Source organism: Oncorhynchus tshawytscha, linkage group LG06 (genome assembly GCF_018296145.1).
Source record: "Oncorhynchus tshawytscha isolate Ot180627B linkage group LG06, Otsh_v2.0, whole genome shotgun sequence".
NCBI classification, from domain to species: domain Eukaryota; kingdom Metazoa; phylum Chordata; class Actinopteri; order Salmoniformes; family Salmonidae; genus Oncorhynchus; species Oncorhynchus tshawytscha.
This window is the reverse complement of record NC_056434.1, coordinates 80,162,389-80,178,272: the sequence shown is the minus strand read 5'-3', so window position 1 is coordinate 80,178,272 and position 15,884 is coordinate 80,162,389. Positions and strand designations below refer to the sequence as shown.

General features: G+C 46.3%; 1 protein-coding gene across 1 annotated transcript in view; it reads right to left on the bottom strand.

The window, feature by feature from the left end:
* The window catches only part of LOC112253450 (secreted frizzled-related protein 5), a 44,896-nt gene extending 29,751 nt beyond the window's left edge, over positions 1 to 15,145 (bottom strand). Inside the window, exon 1 of the mRNA XM_042323672.1 lies at positions 14,069 to 15,145. Coding sequence (XP_042179606.1) covers positions 14,069 to 14,654 — 586 coding nt within the window. The 5' untranslated portion in view covers positions 14,655 to 15,145. The remainder of the gene's footprint in view (positions 1 to 14,068) is intronic.
* Positions 15,146 to 15,884: the final 739 nt, after the last annotated feature.

Here is a 15,884-nt window from a genome sequence, read left to right as displayed (position 1 = left end):
TCCAGGCACGGTGTCCAGTCCAGCTCCACGACCGGAGCCTTCCTTGGCGCCGGTGCCCAGTCTGGGCGCAGCGACCAACCCAGCTCCACGGCCGGAGCCTTCCTCTGCGCTGGTGCCCAGTCCAGGCACGGCGGCCAACCCAGCTCCATGACCGGAGCCTTCCTCGGCGCCGGTGCCCAGTCCGGGCGCGGCTTCCAACCCAGCTCCATGGCCGGATCCGTGGTCGGGGCGGGGGCTACGACCCGCACCAGAGCCGCCACCGGTGGGGGGTACTGGGGGGGTTTGTAACGCCCTGACCATAGAGAGCCCTCGGTCCTCTATGGTGTTTAGGTCAGAGTGTGACTAGGGGGGTGTTCTAGTCATTTATTTTCGATGTTGCCGGTTTGTATGGTTCCCAATTAGAGGCAATTGGGGATCATATTTAAGAAGCCCTTTCTCCCACCTGCTTTGTGGGATAATGTTTGTGTTTGTGCTTGTTGCACCACGTAAGTCACGTTTCGTTGCTTGTTGATTGTTTTGTTGATAAGTTCCACTTAAAACTTCTTGGCGCACCCATCCCGTTAGCGGGATCATTTTCCTCAACGTCCTCTGAATTGCAGGGCGCCAAATTCAAATTAAATTACTAAAAATATTTAATTTTCTTGAAATCACAAGTGCAATATAGCAAAACACAGCTTAGCTTGTTGTTAATCCACCTGGTGTGTCAGATTTCAAAAAAGCTTTACAGCCAAGCTATCCAAGCATTTTTGTTGGGACATCTCTCTCAGCAGACAAAACATTATAAACAGCTAGCAGCAAAGTAGATTGGTCACGAAAGTCAGAAAAGCAATAAAACAAATCGCTTACCTTTGATGATCTTCGGATGTTTGCACTCACGAGACTCCCAGTTACACAATAAATGTTCCTTTTGTTCGATAAAGATTCTCTTTATATCCAAAATACGTCCATTTGCTTGGCGCGTTATGTTCAGAAATCCATAGGCTCAAGCGGTCACGACGGGGCAGACAAATTCCAAATAGTATCCGTAAAGTTCAGAGAAACATGTCCCAAAAAATTTTAATAATCAATCCTCAGGTTGTTTTTACAATAAATAATTGATATTTTTCAACCGGACCATAGCTTTCTCAATAGGAGAAAGAGAGAAAATGTCTGCTCCAAGTTGTTGCGCATGCAAAACTCTGCTGGCACCCAGCCATCCACTGACGTGATGTGATCATTCTCGCTCATTTTTCAGAATAAAAGCCTGAAACTATGTCTAAAGACTGTTCACACCATGTGGAAGCCATAGGGAAAGGAATCTGGTTGATATCCCTTTAAATGGAGGGAAGGCATGTCATGGAACAGGGAGATTTGTTTCTCTTAGGCACTTCCTGGTTGGATTTTCTTCAGGTTTTCGCCTGCAATATCAGTTCTGTTATACTCACAGACAATATTTTGACAATTTTGGAAGCTTTACTGTGTTTTCTATCCTAATCAAACAATTATATGCATATTCTAGATTCTGGGCCTGAGAAATAGGCAGTTTCATTTGGGTACGTTTTTCATCCGAACATCAAAATACTGCCCCCTACATTCAACAGTCTGTCTGATGTCTCTACCTTCCTGTTTGTCTGATGTCTCTGTCTGTCTATCTGATGTGTCTACCTCCCTGTCTGTCTGTCGGTCTGTCTGTCTGTCTGATGTGTCTACCTCCCTGTCTGTCTGTCTGTCTGATGTCTCTACCTACATGTCTGTCTGTCTGATGTCTCTACCTCCCTGTCTGTCTGATGTATCTACCTCCCTGTCTGTCTGTCTGTGTCTGTCTGTCTGATGTCTCTAGCATATGTCTGTCTGTCTGATGTCTCTACCTACATGTCTGTCTGATGTCTCTACCTCCCTGATGTCTCTACCTCCCTGATGTCTCTTCCTCTCTGATGTCTCTACCTCCCTGTCTGTCTGATGTCTCTACCTCGCTGTCTGTCTGATGTCTCTACCTCGCTGTCTGTCTGATGTCTCTACCTCTCTGTTGTATCTACCTCCCTGTCTGTCTGATGTCTCTACCTCTCTGATGTATCTACCTACCTGTCTGTCTGTCTGTCTGATGTCTCTACCTACCTACCTACCTGTCTGTCTGATGTCTCTACCTACCTACCTGTCTGTCTGATGTCTCTACTTACCTACCTGTCTGTCTGATGTCTCTACTTACCTACCTGTCTGTCTGATGTCTCTACCTACCTGTCCTGTCTGTCTCTGATGTCTCTATGTCTGTCTGATGTCTCTACCTACCTGTCTGTCTGATGTCTCTACCTACCTACCTGTCTGTCTGATGTCTCTACCTACCTACCTGTCTGTCTGATGTCTCTACTTACCTACCTGTCTGTCTGATGTCTCTACCTACCTACCTGTCTGTCTGATGTCTCTACCTACCTACCTGTCTGTCTGATGTCTCTACTTACCTACCTGTCTGTCTGATGTCTCTACCTACCTACCTGTCTGTCTGATGTCTCTACCTACCTACCTGTCTGTCTGATGTCTCTACCTCCCTACCTGTCTGTCTGTACCATCTATGCTCCATCCTTTAAAGATCGTACCTTTCTGCCTATCATCTAAAGATGTGGAATACCGTCGCCTAAATACTGCCAGAGCACTAGATTTGTTTTGTTAAGTAGTTTTAGGTTTATTTTGTTTTTAAAGCAACTTTGAGATTCTATTTGAAATGAAAAGTGCTATATAAAATAAATGTATTATTATTATTATATCTTGTGATATTACATTTTAGGCTTGGACTTTGTAACTTTACTGTAACTATATGACCATGAACCAGTCCTGAAATCAAACGTACACTCTCCAGTATATACCGTCATTTGAAAAGACATAGTTTTCCATATAAAAAAGAAGAAGTTCAGGTTCAATTCATTCCGTTTGCTTTCCAACGACCATGTGAAACAGTGAGTTATGGGTTATGGCTCAGCGAAGTGAACATGTCGCATAGTTGTTTCTAGTCCCATAAAAACATAACATCCATTTTCATAATGGAATATGGTCTCCATCCAAAATGGCAACCTATTCCCCAAGTAGTGCACTACATCAGCCCACATGTCTCTGGTCAAATGTAGTGCACTACATCAGCCCACATGTCTCTGGTCAAAAGTAGTGCACTACATCAGCCCACATGTCTCTGGTCAAAAGTAGTGCACTACATCAGCCCACATGTCTCTGGTCAAAAGTAGTGAACTTCATCAGCCCACATGTCTCTGGTCAAAAGTAGTGCACTACATCAACCCACATGTCTCTGGTCAAAAGTAGTGCGCTACATCAGCCCACATGTCTCTGGTCAAAAGTAGTGAACTTCATCAGCCCACATGTCTCTGGTCAAAAGTAGTGAACTACATCAGCCCACATGTCTCTGGTCAAAAGTAGTGCACTACATCAGCCCACATGTCTCTGGTCAAAAGTAGTGAACTTCATCAGCCCACATGTCTCTGGTCAAAAGTAGTGCGCTACATCAGCCCACATGTCTCTGGTCAAAAGTAGTGAACTTCATCAGCCCACATGTCTCTGGTCAAAAGTAGTGCACTACATCAGCCCACATGTCTCTGGTCAAAAGTAGTGAACTTCATCAGCCCACATGTCTCTGGTCAAAAGTAGTGCGCTACATCAGCCCACATGTCTCTGGTCAAAAGTAGTGCACTACATCAGCCCACATGTCTCTGGTCAAAAGTAGTGCACTACATCAGCCCACATGTCTCTGGTCAAAAGTAGTGCACTACATCAGCCCACATGTCTCTGGTCAAAAGTAGTGCACTACATCAGCCCACATGTCTCTGGTCAAAAGTAGTGCGCTACATCAGCCCACATGTCTCTGGTCAAAAGTAGTGCGCTACATCAGCCCACATGTCTCTGGTCAAAAGTAGTGAACTTCATCAGCCCACATGTCTCTGGTCAAAAGTAGTGCACTACATCAGCCCACATGTCTCTGGTCAAAAGTAGTGAACTTCATCAGCCCACATGTCTCTGGTCAAAAGTAGTGCACTACATCAGCCCACATGTCTCTGGTCAAAAGTAGTGCACTACATCAGCCCACATGTCTCTGGTCAAAAGTAGTGCACTACATCAGCCCACATGTCTCTGGTCAAAAGTAGTGCACTACATCAGCCCACATGTCTCTGGTCAAAAGTAGTGCACTACATCAGCCCACATGTCTCTGGTCAAAAGTAGTGCACTGTCTCATCAGCCCACATGTCTCTGGTCAAAAGTAGTGCACTACATCAGCCCACATGTCTCTGGTCAAAAGTAGTGCACTACATCAGCCCACATGTCTCTGGTCAAAAGTAGTGCGCTACATCAGCCCACATGTCTCTGGTCAAAAGTAGTGCATCAGCCCACATGTCTCTGGTCAAAAGTAGTGCACTACATCAGCCCACATGTCTCTGGTCAAAAGTAGTGCACTACATCAGCCCACATGTCTCTGGTCAAAAGTAGTGAACTACATCAGCCCACATGTCTCTGGTCAAAAGTAGTGCACTACATCAGCCCACATGTCTCTGGTCAAAAGTAGTGCACTACATCAGCCCACATGTCTCTGGTCAAAAGTAGTGCACTACATCAGCCCACATGTCTCTGGTCAAAAGTAGTGAACTTCATCAGCCCACATGTCTCTGGTCAAAAGTAGTGCGCTACATCAGCCCACATGTCTCTGGTCAAAAGTAGTGAACTTCATCAGCCCACATGTCTCTGGTCAAAAGTAGTGCGCTTCATCAGCCCACATGTCTCTGGTCAAAAGTAGTGCACTACATCAGCCCACATGTCTCTGGTCAAAAGTAGTGCACTACATCAGCCCACATGTCTCTGGTCAAAAGTAGTGCACTACATCAGCCCACATGTCTCTGGTCAAAAGTAGTGCACTACATCAGCCCACATGTCTCTGGTCAAAAGTAGTGCACTACATCAGCCCACATGTCTCTGGTCAAAAGTAGTGCACTACATCAGCCCACATGTCTCTGGTCAAAAGTCAGTGTCTCTGGTCAAAAGTACATACATCAGCCCACATGTCTCTGGTCAAAAGTAGTGAACTTCATCAGCCCACATGTCTCTGGTCAAAAGTAGTGCACTACATCAGCCCACATGTCTCTGGTCAAAAGTAGTGCGCTACATCAGCCCACATGTCTCTGGTCAAAAGTAGTGTCTCTGGTCTACATCAGCCCACATGTCTCTGGTCAAAAGTAGTGCGCTACATCAGCCCACATGTCTCTGGTCAAAAGTAGTGCGCTACATCAGCCCACATGTCAAAAGTAGTGCCCACATCAGCCCACATGTCTCTGGTCAAAAGTAGTGAACTTCATCAGCCCACATGTCTCAAATCAAATCAAATCAAATCAAATGTAGTGCACTACATCAGCCCACATGTCTCTGGTCAAAAGTAGTGCACTACATCAGCCCACATGTCTCTTGTCAAAAGTAGTGCACTACATCAGCCCACATGTCTCTGGTCAAAAGTAGTGAACTTCATCAGCCCACATGTCTCTGGTCAAAAGTAGTGCGCTACATCAGCCCACATGTCTCTGGTCAAAAGTAGTGCACTACATCAGCCCACATGTCTCTTGTCAAAAGTAGTGCGCTACATCAGCCCACATGTCTCTGGTCAAAAGTAGTGCGCTACATCAGCCCACATGTCTCTGGTCAAAAGTAGTGCGCTACATCAGCCCACATGTCTCTGGTCAAAAGTAGTGCACTACATCAGCCCACATGTCTCTTGTCAAAAGTAGTGAACTTCATCAGCCCACATGTCTCTGGTCAAAAGTAGTGCGCTACATCAGCCCACATGTCTCTGGTCAAAAGTCTACATCAGCCCACATGTCTCTGGTCAAAAGTAGTGCGCTACATCAGCCCACATGTCTCTGGTCAAAAGTAGTGAACTTCATCAGCCCACATGTCTCTGGTCAAAAGTAGTGCGCTACATCAGCCCACATGTCTCTGGTCAAAAGTAGTGAACTTCATCAGCCCACATGTCTCTGGTCAAAAGTAGTGCGCTACATCAGCCCACATGTCTCTGGTCAAAAGTAGTGCACTACATCAGCCCACATGTCTCTGGTCAAAAGTAGTGCACTACATCAGCCCACATGTCTCTGGTCAAAAGTAGTGCACTACATCAACCCACATGTCTCTGGTCAAAAGTAGTGCACTACATCAGCCCACATGTCTCTGGTCAAAAGTAGTGCACTACATCAGCCCACATGTCTCTGGTCAAAAGTAGTGCACTACATCAGCCCACATGTCTCTGGTCAAAAGTAGTGCACTACATCAACCCACATGTCTCTGGTCAAAAGTAGTGAACTTCATCAGCCCACATGTCTCTGGTCAAAAGTAGTGAACTTCATCAGCCCACATGTCTCTGGTCAAAAGTAGTGCGCTACATCAGCCCACATGTCTCTGGTCAAAAGTAGTGCACTACATCAGCCCACATGTCTCTGGTCAAAAGTAGTGAACTTCATCAGCCCACATGTCTCTGGTCAAAAGTAGTGCGCTACATCAGCCCACATGTCTCTGGTCAAAAGTAGTGCACTACATCAGCCCACATGTCTCTGGTCAAAAGTAGTGAACTTCATCAGCCCACATGTCTCTGGTCAAAAGTAGTGCGCTACATCAGCCCACATGTCTCTGGTCAAAAGTAGTGCACTACATCAGCCCACATGTCTCTGGTCAAAAGTAGTGCACTACATCAGCCCACATGTCTCTGGTCAAAAGTAGTGCGCTACATCAGCCCACATGTCTCTGGTCAAAAGTAGTGCACTACATCAGCCCACATGTCTCTGGTCAAAAGTAGTGCGCTACATCAGCCCACATGTCTCTGGTCAAAAGTAGTGCACTACATCAGCCCACATGTCTCTGGTCAAAAGTAGTGAACTTCATCAGCCCACATCTCTCTGGTCAAAAGTAGTGCACTACATCAACCCACATGTCTCAAATCAAATCAAATCAAATCAAATTTTATTTGTCACATACACATGGTTAGCAGATGTTAATGCGAGTGTAGCGAAATGCTTGTGCTTCTAGTTCCGACAATGCAGTAATAACGATCAAGTAATCTAACTAACAATTCAAAAAAAAAAAAACTACTGTCTTATACACAGTGTAAGGGGATAAAGAATATGTACATAAGGATATATGAATGAGTGATGGTACAGAGCAGCATAGGCAAGATACAGTAGATGATATCGAGTACAGTATATACATATGAGATAAGTATGTAATCCAAGTGGCATAGTTAAAGTGGCTAGTGATACATGTATTACATAAGGATGCAGTCGATGATATAGAGTACAGTATCAACGTATGCATATGAGATGAACAATGTAGGGTAAGTAACATTATATAAGGTAGCATTGTTTAAAGTGGCTAGTGATATATTTACATAATTTCCCATCAATTCCCATGACCCCCTCTCTGGTCAAAAGTAGTGCGCTACATCAGCCCACATGTCTCTGGTCAAAAGTAGTGAACTTCATCAGCCCACATGTCTCTGGTCAAAAGTAGTGCACTACATCAACCCACATGTCTCTGGTCAAAAGTAGTGAACTTCATCAGCCCACATGTCTCTGGTCAAAAGTAGTGCACTACATCAGCCCACATGTCTCTGGTCAAAAGTAGTGAACTTCATCAGCCCACATGTCTCTGGTCAAAAGTAGTGCACTACATCAGCCCACATGTCTCTGGTCAAAAGTAGTGAACTTCATCAGCCCACATGTCTCTGGTCAAAAGTAGTGCACTACATCAACCCACATGTCTCTGGTCAAAAGTAGTGAACTTCATCAGCCCACATGTCTCTGGTCAAAAGTAGTGCACTACATCAACCCACATGTCTCTGGTCAAAAGTAGTGCACTACATCAGCCCACATGTCTCTGGTCAAAAGTAGTGCACTACATCAGCCCACATGTCTCTGGTCAAAAGTAGTGCACTACATCAGCCCACATGTCTCTGGTCAAAAGTAGTGCACTACATCAGCCCACATGTCTCTGGTCAAAAGTAGTGCACTACATCAGCCCACATGTCTCTGGTCAAAAGTAGTGCACTACATCAGCCCACATGTCTCTGGTCAAAAGTAGTGCACTACATCAGCCCACATGTCTCTGGTCAAAAGTAGTGCACTACATCAGCCCACATGTCTCTGGTCAAAAGTAGTGCACTACATCAACCCACATGTCTCTGGTCAAAAGTAGTGCACTACATCAGCCCACATGTCTCTGGTCAAAAGTAGTGCACTACATCAGCCCACATGTCTCTGGTCAAAAGTAGTGCACTACATCAGCCCACATGTCTCTGGTCAAAAGTAGTGCACTACATCAACCCACATGTCTCTGGTCAAAAGTAGTGAACTTCATCAGCCCACATGTCTCTGGTCAAAAGTAGTGAACTTCATCAGCCCACATGTCTCTGGTCAAAAGTAGTGCGCTACATCAGCCCACATGTCTCTGGTCAAAAGTAGTGCACTACATCAGCCCACATGTCTCTGGTCAAAAGTAGTGAACTTCATCAGCCCACATGTCTCTGGTCAAAAGTAGTGCGCTACATCAGCCCACATGTCTCTGGTCAAAAGTAGTGCACTACATCAGCCCACATGTCTCTGGTCAAAAGTAGTGCGCTACATCAGCCCACATGTCTCTGGTCAAAAGTAGTGCACTACATCAGCCCACATGTCTCTGGTCAAAAGTAGTGAACTTCATCAGCCCACATCTCTCTGGTCAAAAGTAGTGCACTACATCAACCCACATGTCTCTGGTCAAAAGTAGTGCGCTACATCAGCCCACATGTCTCTGGTCAAAAGTAGTGAACTTCATCAGCCCACATGTCTCTGGTCAAAAGTAGTGCACTACATCAACCCACATGTCTCTGGTCAAAAGTAGTGAACTTCATCAGCCCACATGTCTCTGGTCAAAAGTAGTGCACTACATCAGCCCACATGTCTCTGGTCAAAAGTAGTGAACTTCATCAGCCCACATGTCTCTGGTCAAAAGTAGTGCACTACATCAGCCCACATGTCTCTGGTCAAAAGTAGTGAACTTCATCAGCCCACATGTCTCTGGTCAAAAGTAGTGCACTACATCAGCCCACATGTCTCTGGTCAAAAGTAGTGAACTTCATCAGCCCACATGTCTCTGGTCAAAAGTAGTGCACTACATCAGCCCACATGTCTCTGGTCAAAAGTAGTGAACTTCATCAGCCCACATGTCTCTGGTCAAAAGTAGTGCACTACATCAGCCCACATGTCTCTGGTCAAAAGTAGTGAACTTCATCAGCCCACATGTCTCTGGTCAAAAGTAGTGCACTACATCAACCCACATGTCTCTGGTCAAAAGTAGTGAACTTCATCAGCCCACATGTCTCTGGTCAAAAGTAGTGCACTACATCAACCCACATGTCTCTGGTCAAAAGTAGTGCACTACATCAGCCCACATGTCTCTGGTCAAAAGTAGTGCACTACATCAGCCCACATGTCTCTGGTCAAAAGTAGTGCACTACATAGGGAATAGGGTGTCATTTTGAACATGTCAATGCTCTACATGAGCTCAGTGTGACAGCTTCTATCCTCCTATATCATCAGCGTAGACACCGGCACACTTTCTGAATGGGCTCGCTGAGTGTGTGTGTATGTCTGAGTGTGTCTGGTGTGTGTGTGTGTTCGTGGACACTTGTTGAATGAGTTTCCCTGAAGCGTTTGCAGACTGTTGTCGTTCAGGGTGTCTGATTAAAACAGATTAAGTCTCTCATATGTCTTCTTTCAAAAGTCACACGTGATTTTATTCAGTGTGCTTTTTTCTTCACATAATTGTTTCATATATTTTTGTGTGATATGGTGTGATATCCAGAACATCAGAGATGTAGGATCTCAGTGTATTTGAGGTTTTAAAACGCTTCTGCAGTTTATAATTTCCATTTTGAAATTTTACGGAAAATGTATCAACCAATACAAAAATAGCCATTGATTTTAATCCATATGATAATTCATATTTCCAGGGCCTCCCGAGTGGCGCAGCAGTCTAAGGCCCTCATTCCAGTGCTTGCTGTGTCACTATAGATCCTGGTTTGATCCCAGGCTGTGTCACAGCCGGCCCTGACTGGGAGACCCATGAGACGGCGCACAATTGGCCCAGCATCGTCCGGGTTAGGGAAGGGTTTGGCCAGCAGCAATGTCCTTGTCCCATCGCGCTCTAGCGACTCCTGTAGTGGGCCGTGCACAATGCACGCTGACACGGTCGCCAGGTGTACGGTGTTTCCTCCGACACATTGGTGCGGCTGGCTTCCGGCTTAAGTGGGCATTGTGTCAAGAAGTGGTGTGGCTTGGTTGGGTTATGTTTCGGAGGACGCACGGCTCTCGACCTTCGACTCTCCGGAGTCCGTACAGGAGTTGCAGAGATGGGACAAGACTGTAACTACCAATTGGGTAACAAAAATGATAAATATCAAAATGTCCTTTTGCTGCAGGATTAGTGGCTGCTGTAGTGGCTCAAATTAAGATCCTACTTTTCTGCTCTTTCTTTGTCACTTTTAACATTTACTTTTGGCCACTCCTTAACACTTTACATTGTCTTCCAGTCCTTCTCAGACAAGTTTGTGTGAGTCTCTGCAGTCAGTTTCTAGACTTAGTTTTAAATAGAATGTTCAGTCTGAAGTATAAAACCAGAAGGATTCTAGAATGACAGTACATAGACAGATTCTATTCATATTGCCTGAGATGGTGCACTGTCGATGAAATCCTGGTTCTTAATCGACTAACCGGGCTAGTGAAGAGTTAAAAACATATATTAAGGAATGAATGAATTCAACATTCTCTTTCCCATTCTAACTGAAACTGGAAGGGAACCAGTCTCTTCTCTTGATTTTTTTCTTTCACTTTACTTCCTCACAACCTCCCCTCTCTCTGTCCCTCTCTCTGTCCCTCTCTCTCTGTCCCTCTCTCTCTGTCCCTCTCTCTCTGTCCCTCTCTCTGTCCCTCTCTCTCTGTCCCTCTCTCTGTCCCTCTCTCTGTCCCTCTCTCTCTGTCCCTCTCTCTGTCCCTCTCTCTCTGTCCCTCTCTCTGTCCCTCTCTCTCTGTCCCTCTCTCTGTCCCTCTCTCTCTGTCCCTCTCTCTCTGTCCCTCTCTCTCTGTCCCTCTCTCTCTGTCCCTCTCTCTGTCCCTCTCTCTCTGTCCCTCTCTCTGTCCCTCTCTCTCTGTCCCTCTCTCTGTCCCTCTCTCTGTCCCTCTCTCTGTCCCTCTCTTTGTCCCTCTCTTTGTCCCTCTCTCTGTCCCTCTCTCTCTGTCCCTCTCTCTGTCCCTCTCTCTGTCCCTCTCTCTCTGTCCCTCTCTCTGTCCCTCTCGCTCTGTCCCTCTCTCTCTGTCCCTCTCTCTGTCCCTCTCTCTCTGTCCCTCTCTCTGTTCCTCTCTCTCTGTCCCTCTCTCTCTGTCCCTCTCTCCCTAAACTCTCTTTCCCCTACCTCTCGACCCAGCTCTTTCATTCTCTCTCTCAAGCCCACTCGGTCTCTTCTTCTCACCCTCATTTTCTCCCCCTTCTTTTTCTCTTACCCTAATTTTCCCTCTTACACCCCAGTCTCTCTCTTACCCCCTCTCTCTAACTGACACCCCTCCCTCCCTCCCTCCCTCCCTACCTACCTACCTACCTACCTCCCTACCTCCCTCCCTCCCTCCCTCCCTCCCTCCCTCCCTCCCTCCCTCCCTCCCTCCCTCCCTCCCTCCCTCCATACCTACCTACCTACCTACCTACCTCCCTACCTACCTCCCTACCTCCCTACCTCCTTTTCTCTCGTTAGACTAATTCACCCTCAGTAATTAATCAGCTAGTTAATTGGCTGTCTAACAGGCTGATCAGACAATAGACAGAGCAGGCCTGGACACAGCAGAGACACAGCAGAGTGTGCCCTTCACATTCTATAGACTCTAAACTCACATCGACTCTCTCGAACACTGTCTTTCTCTCTCTCGGTAGTTGCCATGCACACACACACACACACACACACACACACACACACACACACACACACACACACACACACACACACACACACACACACACACACACACACACTAGTTGATTTGGGAAAAGTGTGTAATTGTTCTGTCCTGTACTGGAGAACTAGCTGAATGTTTTCCTGGTCTACATTAACTTTTATTTTCATCTCTGCAATTAGAATAAATCATTGTAATATTTGACATGAAAATGTCCCCTTGGTCTTTTTTTTATGTCACACGGTTTTATAGTAGACGTTACATTGAACACATGGACATTTCGCTGTGGTGGTCTATGTATTATTTCCAGCTCTTTCATACACTAGGAGAAACACTGACTTTTCTAGAGAGCATGTTATCTGTGCTATGGGAATATAATGCATTCTGATATCTAACCTGGAACGTTATCTGTGCTATGGGAATATAATACATTCTGATATCTAACCTGGAACGTTATCTGTGCTATGGGAATATAATACATTCTGATATCTAACCTGGAACGTTATCTGTGCTATGGGAATATAATACATTCTGATATCTAACCTGGAACGTTATCTGTGCTATGGGAATATAATGCATTCTGATATCTAACCTGGAACGTTATCTGTGCTATGGGAATATAATGCATTCTGATATCTAACCTGGAACGTTATCTGTGCTATGGGAATATAATACATTCTGATATCTAACCTGGAACGTTATCTGTGCTATGGGAATATAATGCATTCTGATATCTAACCTGGAACGTTATCTGTGCTATGGGAATATAATACATTCTGATATCTAACCTGGAACGTTATCTGTGCTATGGGAATATAATGCATTCTGATATCTAACCTGGAACGTTATCTGTGCTATGGGAATATAATGCATTCTGATATCTAACCTGGAACGTTATCTGTGCTATGGGAATATAATGCATTCTGATATCTAACCTGGAACGTTATCTGTGCTATGGGAATATAATACATTCTGATATCTAACCTGGAACGTTATCTGTGCTATGGGAATATAATGCATTCTGATATCTAACCTGGAACGTTATCCGTGCTATGGGAATATAATACATTCTGATATCTAAACTGGAACGTTCCCATCTTTTCTTCTCCAGATATATCTTATGGCAGTTGCATGGACTTAAAATGTATATATTTGTTTCTATTACTCTCAAAAATAGTTTGAGTGGTTTGTTCTTTCTATCCAAAAGTTATACACACCTATAACTAAAATGTTACGGAAATCTTGTTCTAGAATATCTTCTGTTCCAAGCTCTGGGGCAGGAGTAAGACTGAGTTGTTCCAGGCTCTGGGGCAGGAGTAAGACTGAGTTGTTCCAAGCTCTGGGGCAGGAGTAAGACTGAGTTGTTCCAAGCTCTGGGGCAGGAGTAAGACTGAGTTGTTCCAAGCTCTGGGGCAGGAGTAAGACTGCGTTGTTCCAAGCTCTGGGGCAGGAGTAATACTGAGTTGTTCCAAGCTCTGGGGCAGGAGTAAGACTGCGTTGTTCCAAGCTCTGGGGCAGGAGTAATACTGAGTTGTTCCAAGCTCTGGGGCAGGAGTAAGACTGAGTTGTTCCAAGCTCTGGGGCAGGAGTAAGACTGAGTTGTTCCAAGCTCTGGAGCAGGAGTAAGACTGAGTTGTTCCAAGCTCTGGAGCAGGAGTAAGACTGAGTTGTTCCAAGCTCTGGAGCAGGAGTAAGACTGAGTTGTTCCAAGCTCTGGAGCAGGAGTAAGACTGAGTTGTTCCAAGCTCTGGAGCAGGAGTAATACTGAGTTGTTCCAAGCTCTGGGGCAGGAGTAATACTGAGTTGTTCCAGGCTCTGGGGCAGGAGTAAGACTGAGTTGTTCCAAGCTCTGGGGCAGGAGTAAGACTGAGTTGTTCCAAGCTCTGGGGCAGGAGTAAGACTGAGTTTCCTGCATGGGGCTGGGGCTCTCTCGTCTACAACCAGTGTGGTGTGAAGGCACCGACCATATTCAACCTGACGCTCAACTAAACTAGTTGCAGGGACCGTTATCATGTCATATAGTGGCCCTCTTTCACAGTTAGTATACGGTCTCAGAATAGGGTTGTGAATACATGTGTGTGTGGTCTTACCTGGCGCTGGGGTGGCCTGGTTCCCAGCAAACTGTATGGGGATACACAGATCATTATCAATAGGAAACTTATCGCAGGTCAACATCTCCGGCCAGGGAAACCCGTATGTCTCCATAACAGGGGCACAGCTGTCCCTCACGGCCTCACACAGCGAACGACACGGGTAGATGGGCCTGTCCAGACACACAGGGGCAAACAGGGAACACAGGAACACCTGTGTATCCGCATGGCATCGCTTGGCGAGGAGCGGCACCCAGCTTCCCGCCTGCTGTTTGACCTCGGGCATGGTCTCGTGGTCCAGCAGGTTGGGCAGGCGCATCTTCTTGTAGCCCACGTTGTGGCAGAGGCGTAAATCGGCAGGGATGTCCACACACTGCGGCTCCTTGGTGTAGAAGCGACCGTTGTGGAAGTTGTCCGACTGCCAGCTGTAGTAGTCGTATTCATCAGCGGCCGAGGCGGGGGAGGTGAGGAGGAGGAGGAGGAGGGACAGTGAGAGGGATAGTGCCACGGTGGAGAAGGGGTTAGTGAGTAGTGGTCCCCTCCGCTCCTGCTTGCTGTGGCTGTGGTTCTTTTGTCCCTGTGCCATGTTGCTCTGAGCTCTCAGAGGGAGAAAGAAAGGAGGCCCAACGTGACTCAGGACTTCTGGAGGATAAAGGAAAAGTCTTTGTGCTGAAGAAACAAACTGGAATCCTTTTTTCCTGTCCAAGAACGAGAGTAGAAGCGGAGACAGAAAACAAAAAGAAAGTGTGTATTCCTGTCTTCTTTCAGCAGAGAGAAAATGAGTGTGTGTTAGTGTGTGTCCAGTCCTCTCCCCCCTGCGCTTGTAGAGCTGTGTGTCTCTGCCTCAGGTGGTCGTAAGAAGGGAGACAAGGGTCGAGGGTAAGACGAGGGGTGAGTGGAGGGGGAGTGCTGTGTGTGCCTCTTTTCCGTCTCTCTAACTCTCTGTTAAACTCTATCTCTCTATTGCTCTCTCCTTGCAGTTCTGTGTATCTCACTCCACAGCTGTCTCTTCCTCTGTCTCTACCTCTACCTCTCTCCTGCTCTCTCTGTCTGTGTCTAGCAGTGTGTGTGGAGCAGCTACAGTATATCAGCTAGAGGGATAGTTTTTCCCTGTCTGCTGTCAGGCCTCCTAGTAGACTGCCTTCCACTGGCCCCACACAGCTCTACCTCAGCCAATCCGAGACCAGGGGGAGGTCCAGAGAGGGGGGAAGAGAACCCCCCCTCCACCTCACCATCTCTGGTAGACACTCCCTGAGGCAGAGAGAGGCAGGCTGAGAAGGAGAGAGAGAGAGGGACATATCCTCCAAACGCAAAAGGCCTGTGGTGTTGATGGTATAATAAACAAAATGATAAAATATACAAATACAATTCCTCCGCAGTATCATTAATAGCAGACTCCAACATTTCTTCAGTGGCAATAAACACACAGATTTCTTTCCTCAGGGCCGCAGAGTGTGCGACATGCAGCTTGAGCCCCACCCTCTTCAACATTTATATCAATGAATTGGCGAGGGCACTAAAACAGTCTGCAGCATCTGGTGCTTCTGTCACCAACCAAGGAGGGCCTACAGCAGCACCTACATCGTCTGCACAGATTCTGTCAGACCTGGACCCTGAGAGTAAATCTCAGTAAGACCAAAGTAAAGGTGTTCCTCAACATCACAGGTAACTTCCACAAAGCTGAGAGAGAGAGAGAGAGAGAGAGAGAGAGAGAGAGAGAGAGAGAGAGAGAGAGAGACAGAGAGAGAGAGACAGAGAGAGAGAGACAGAGACAGAGACAGAGAGAGAGAGAGAGAGAGAGAGAGAGAGAGAGAGA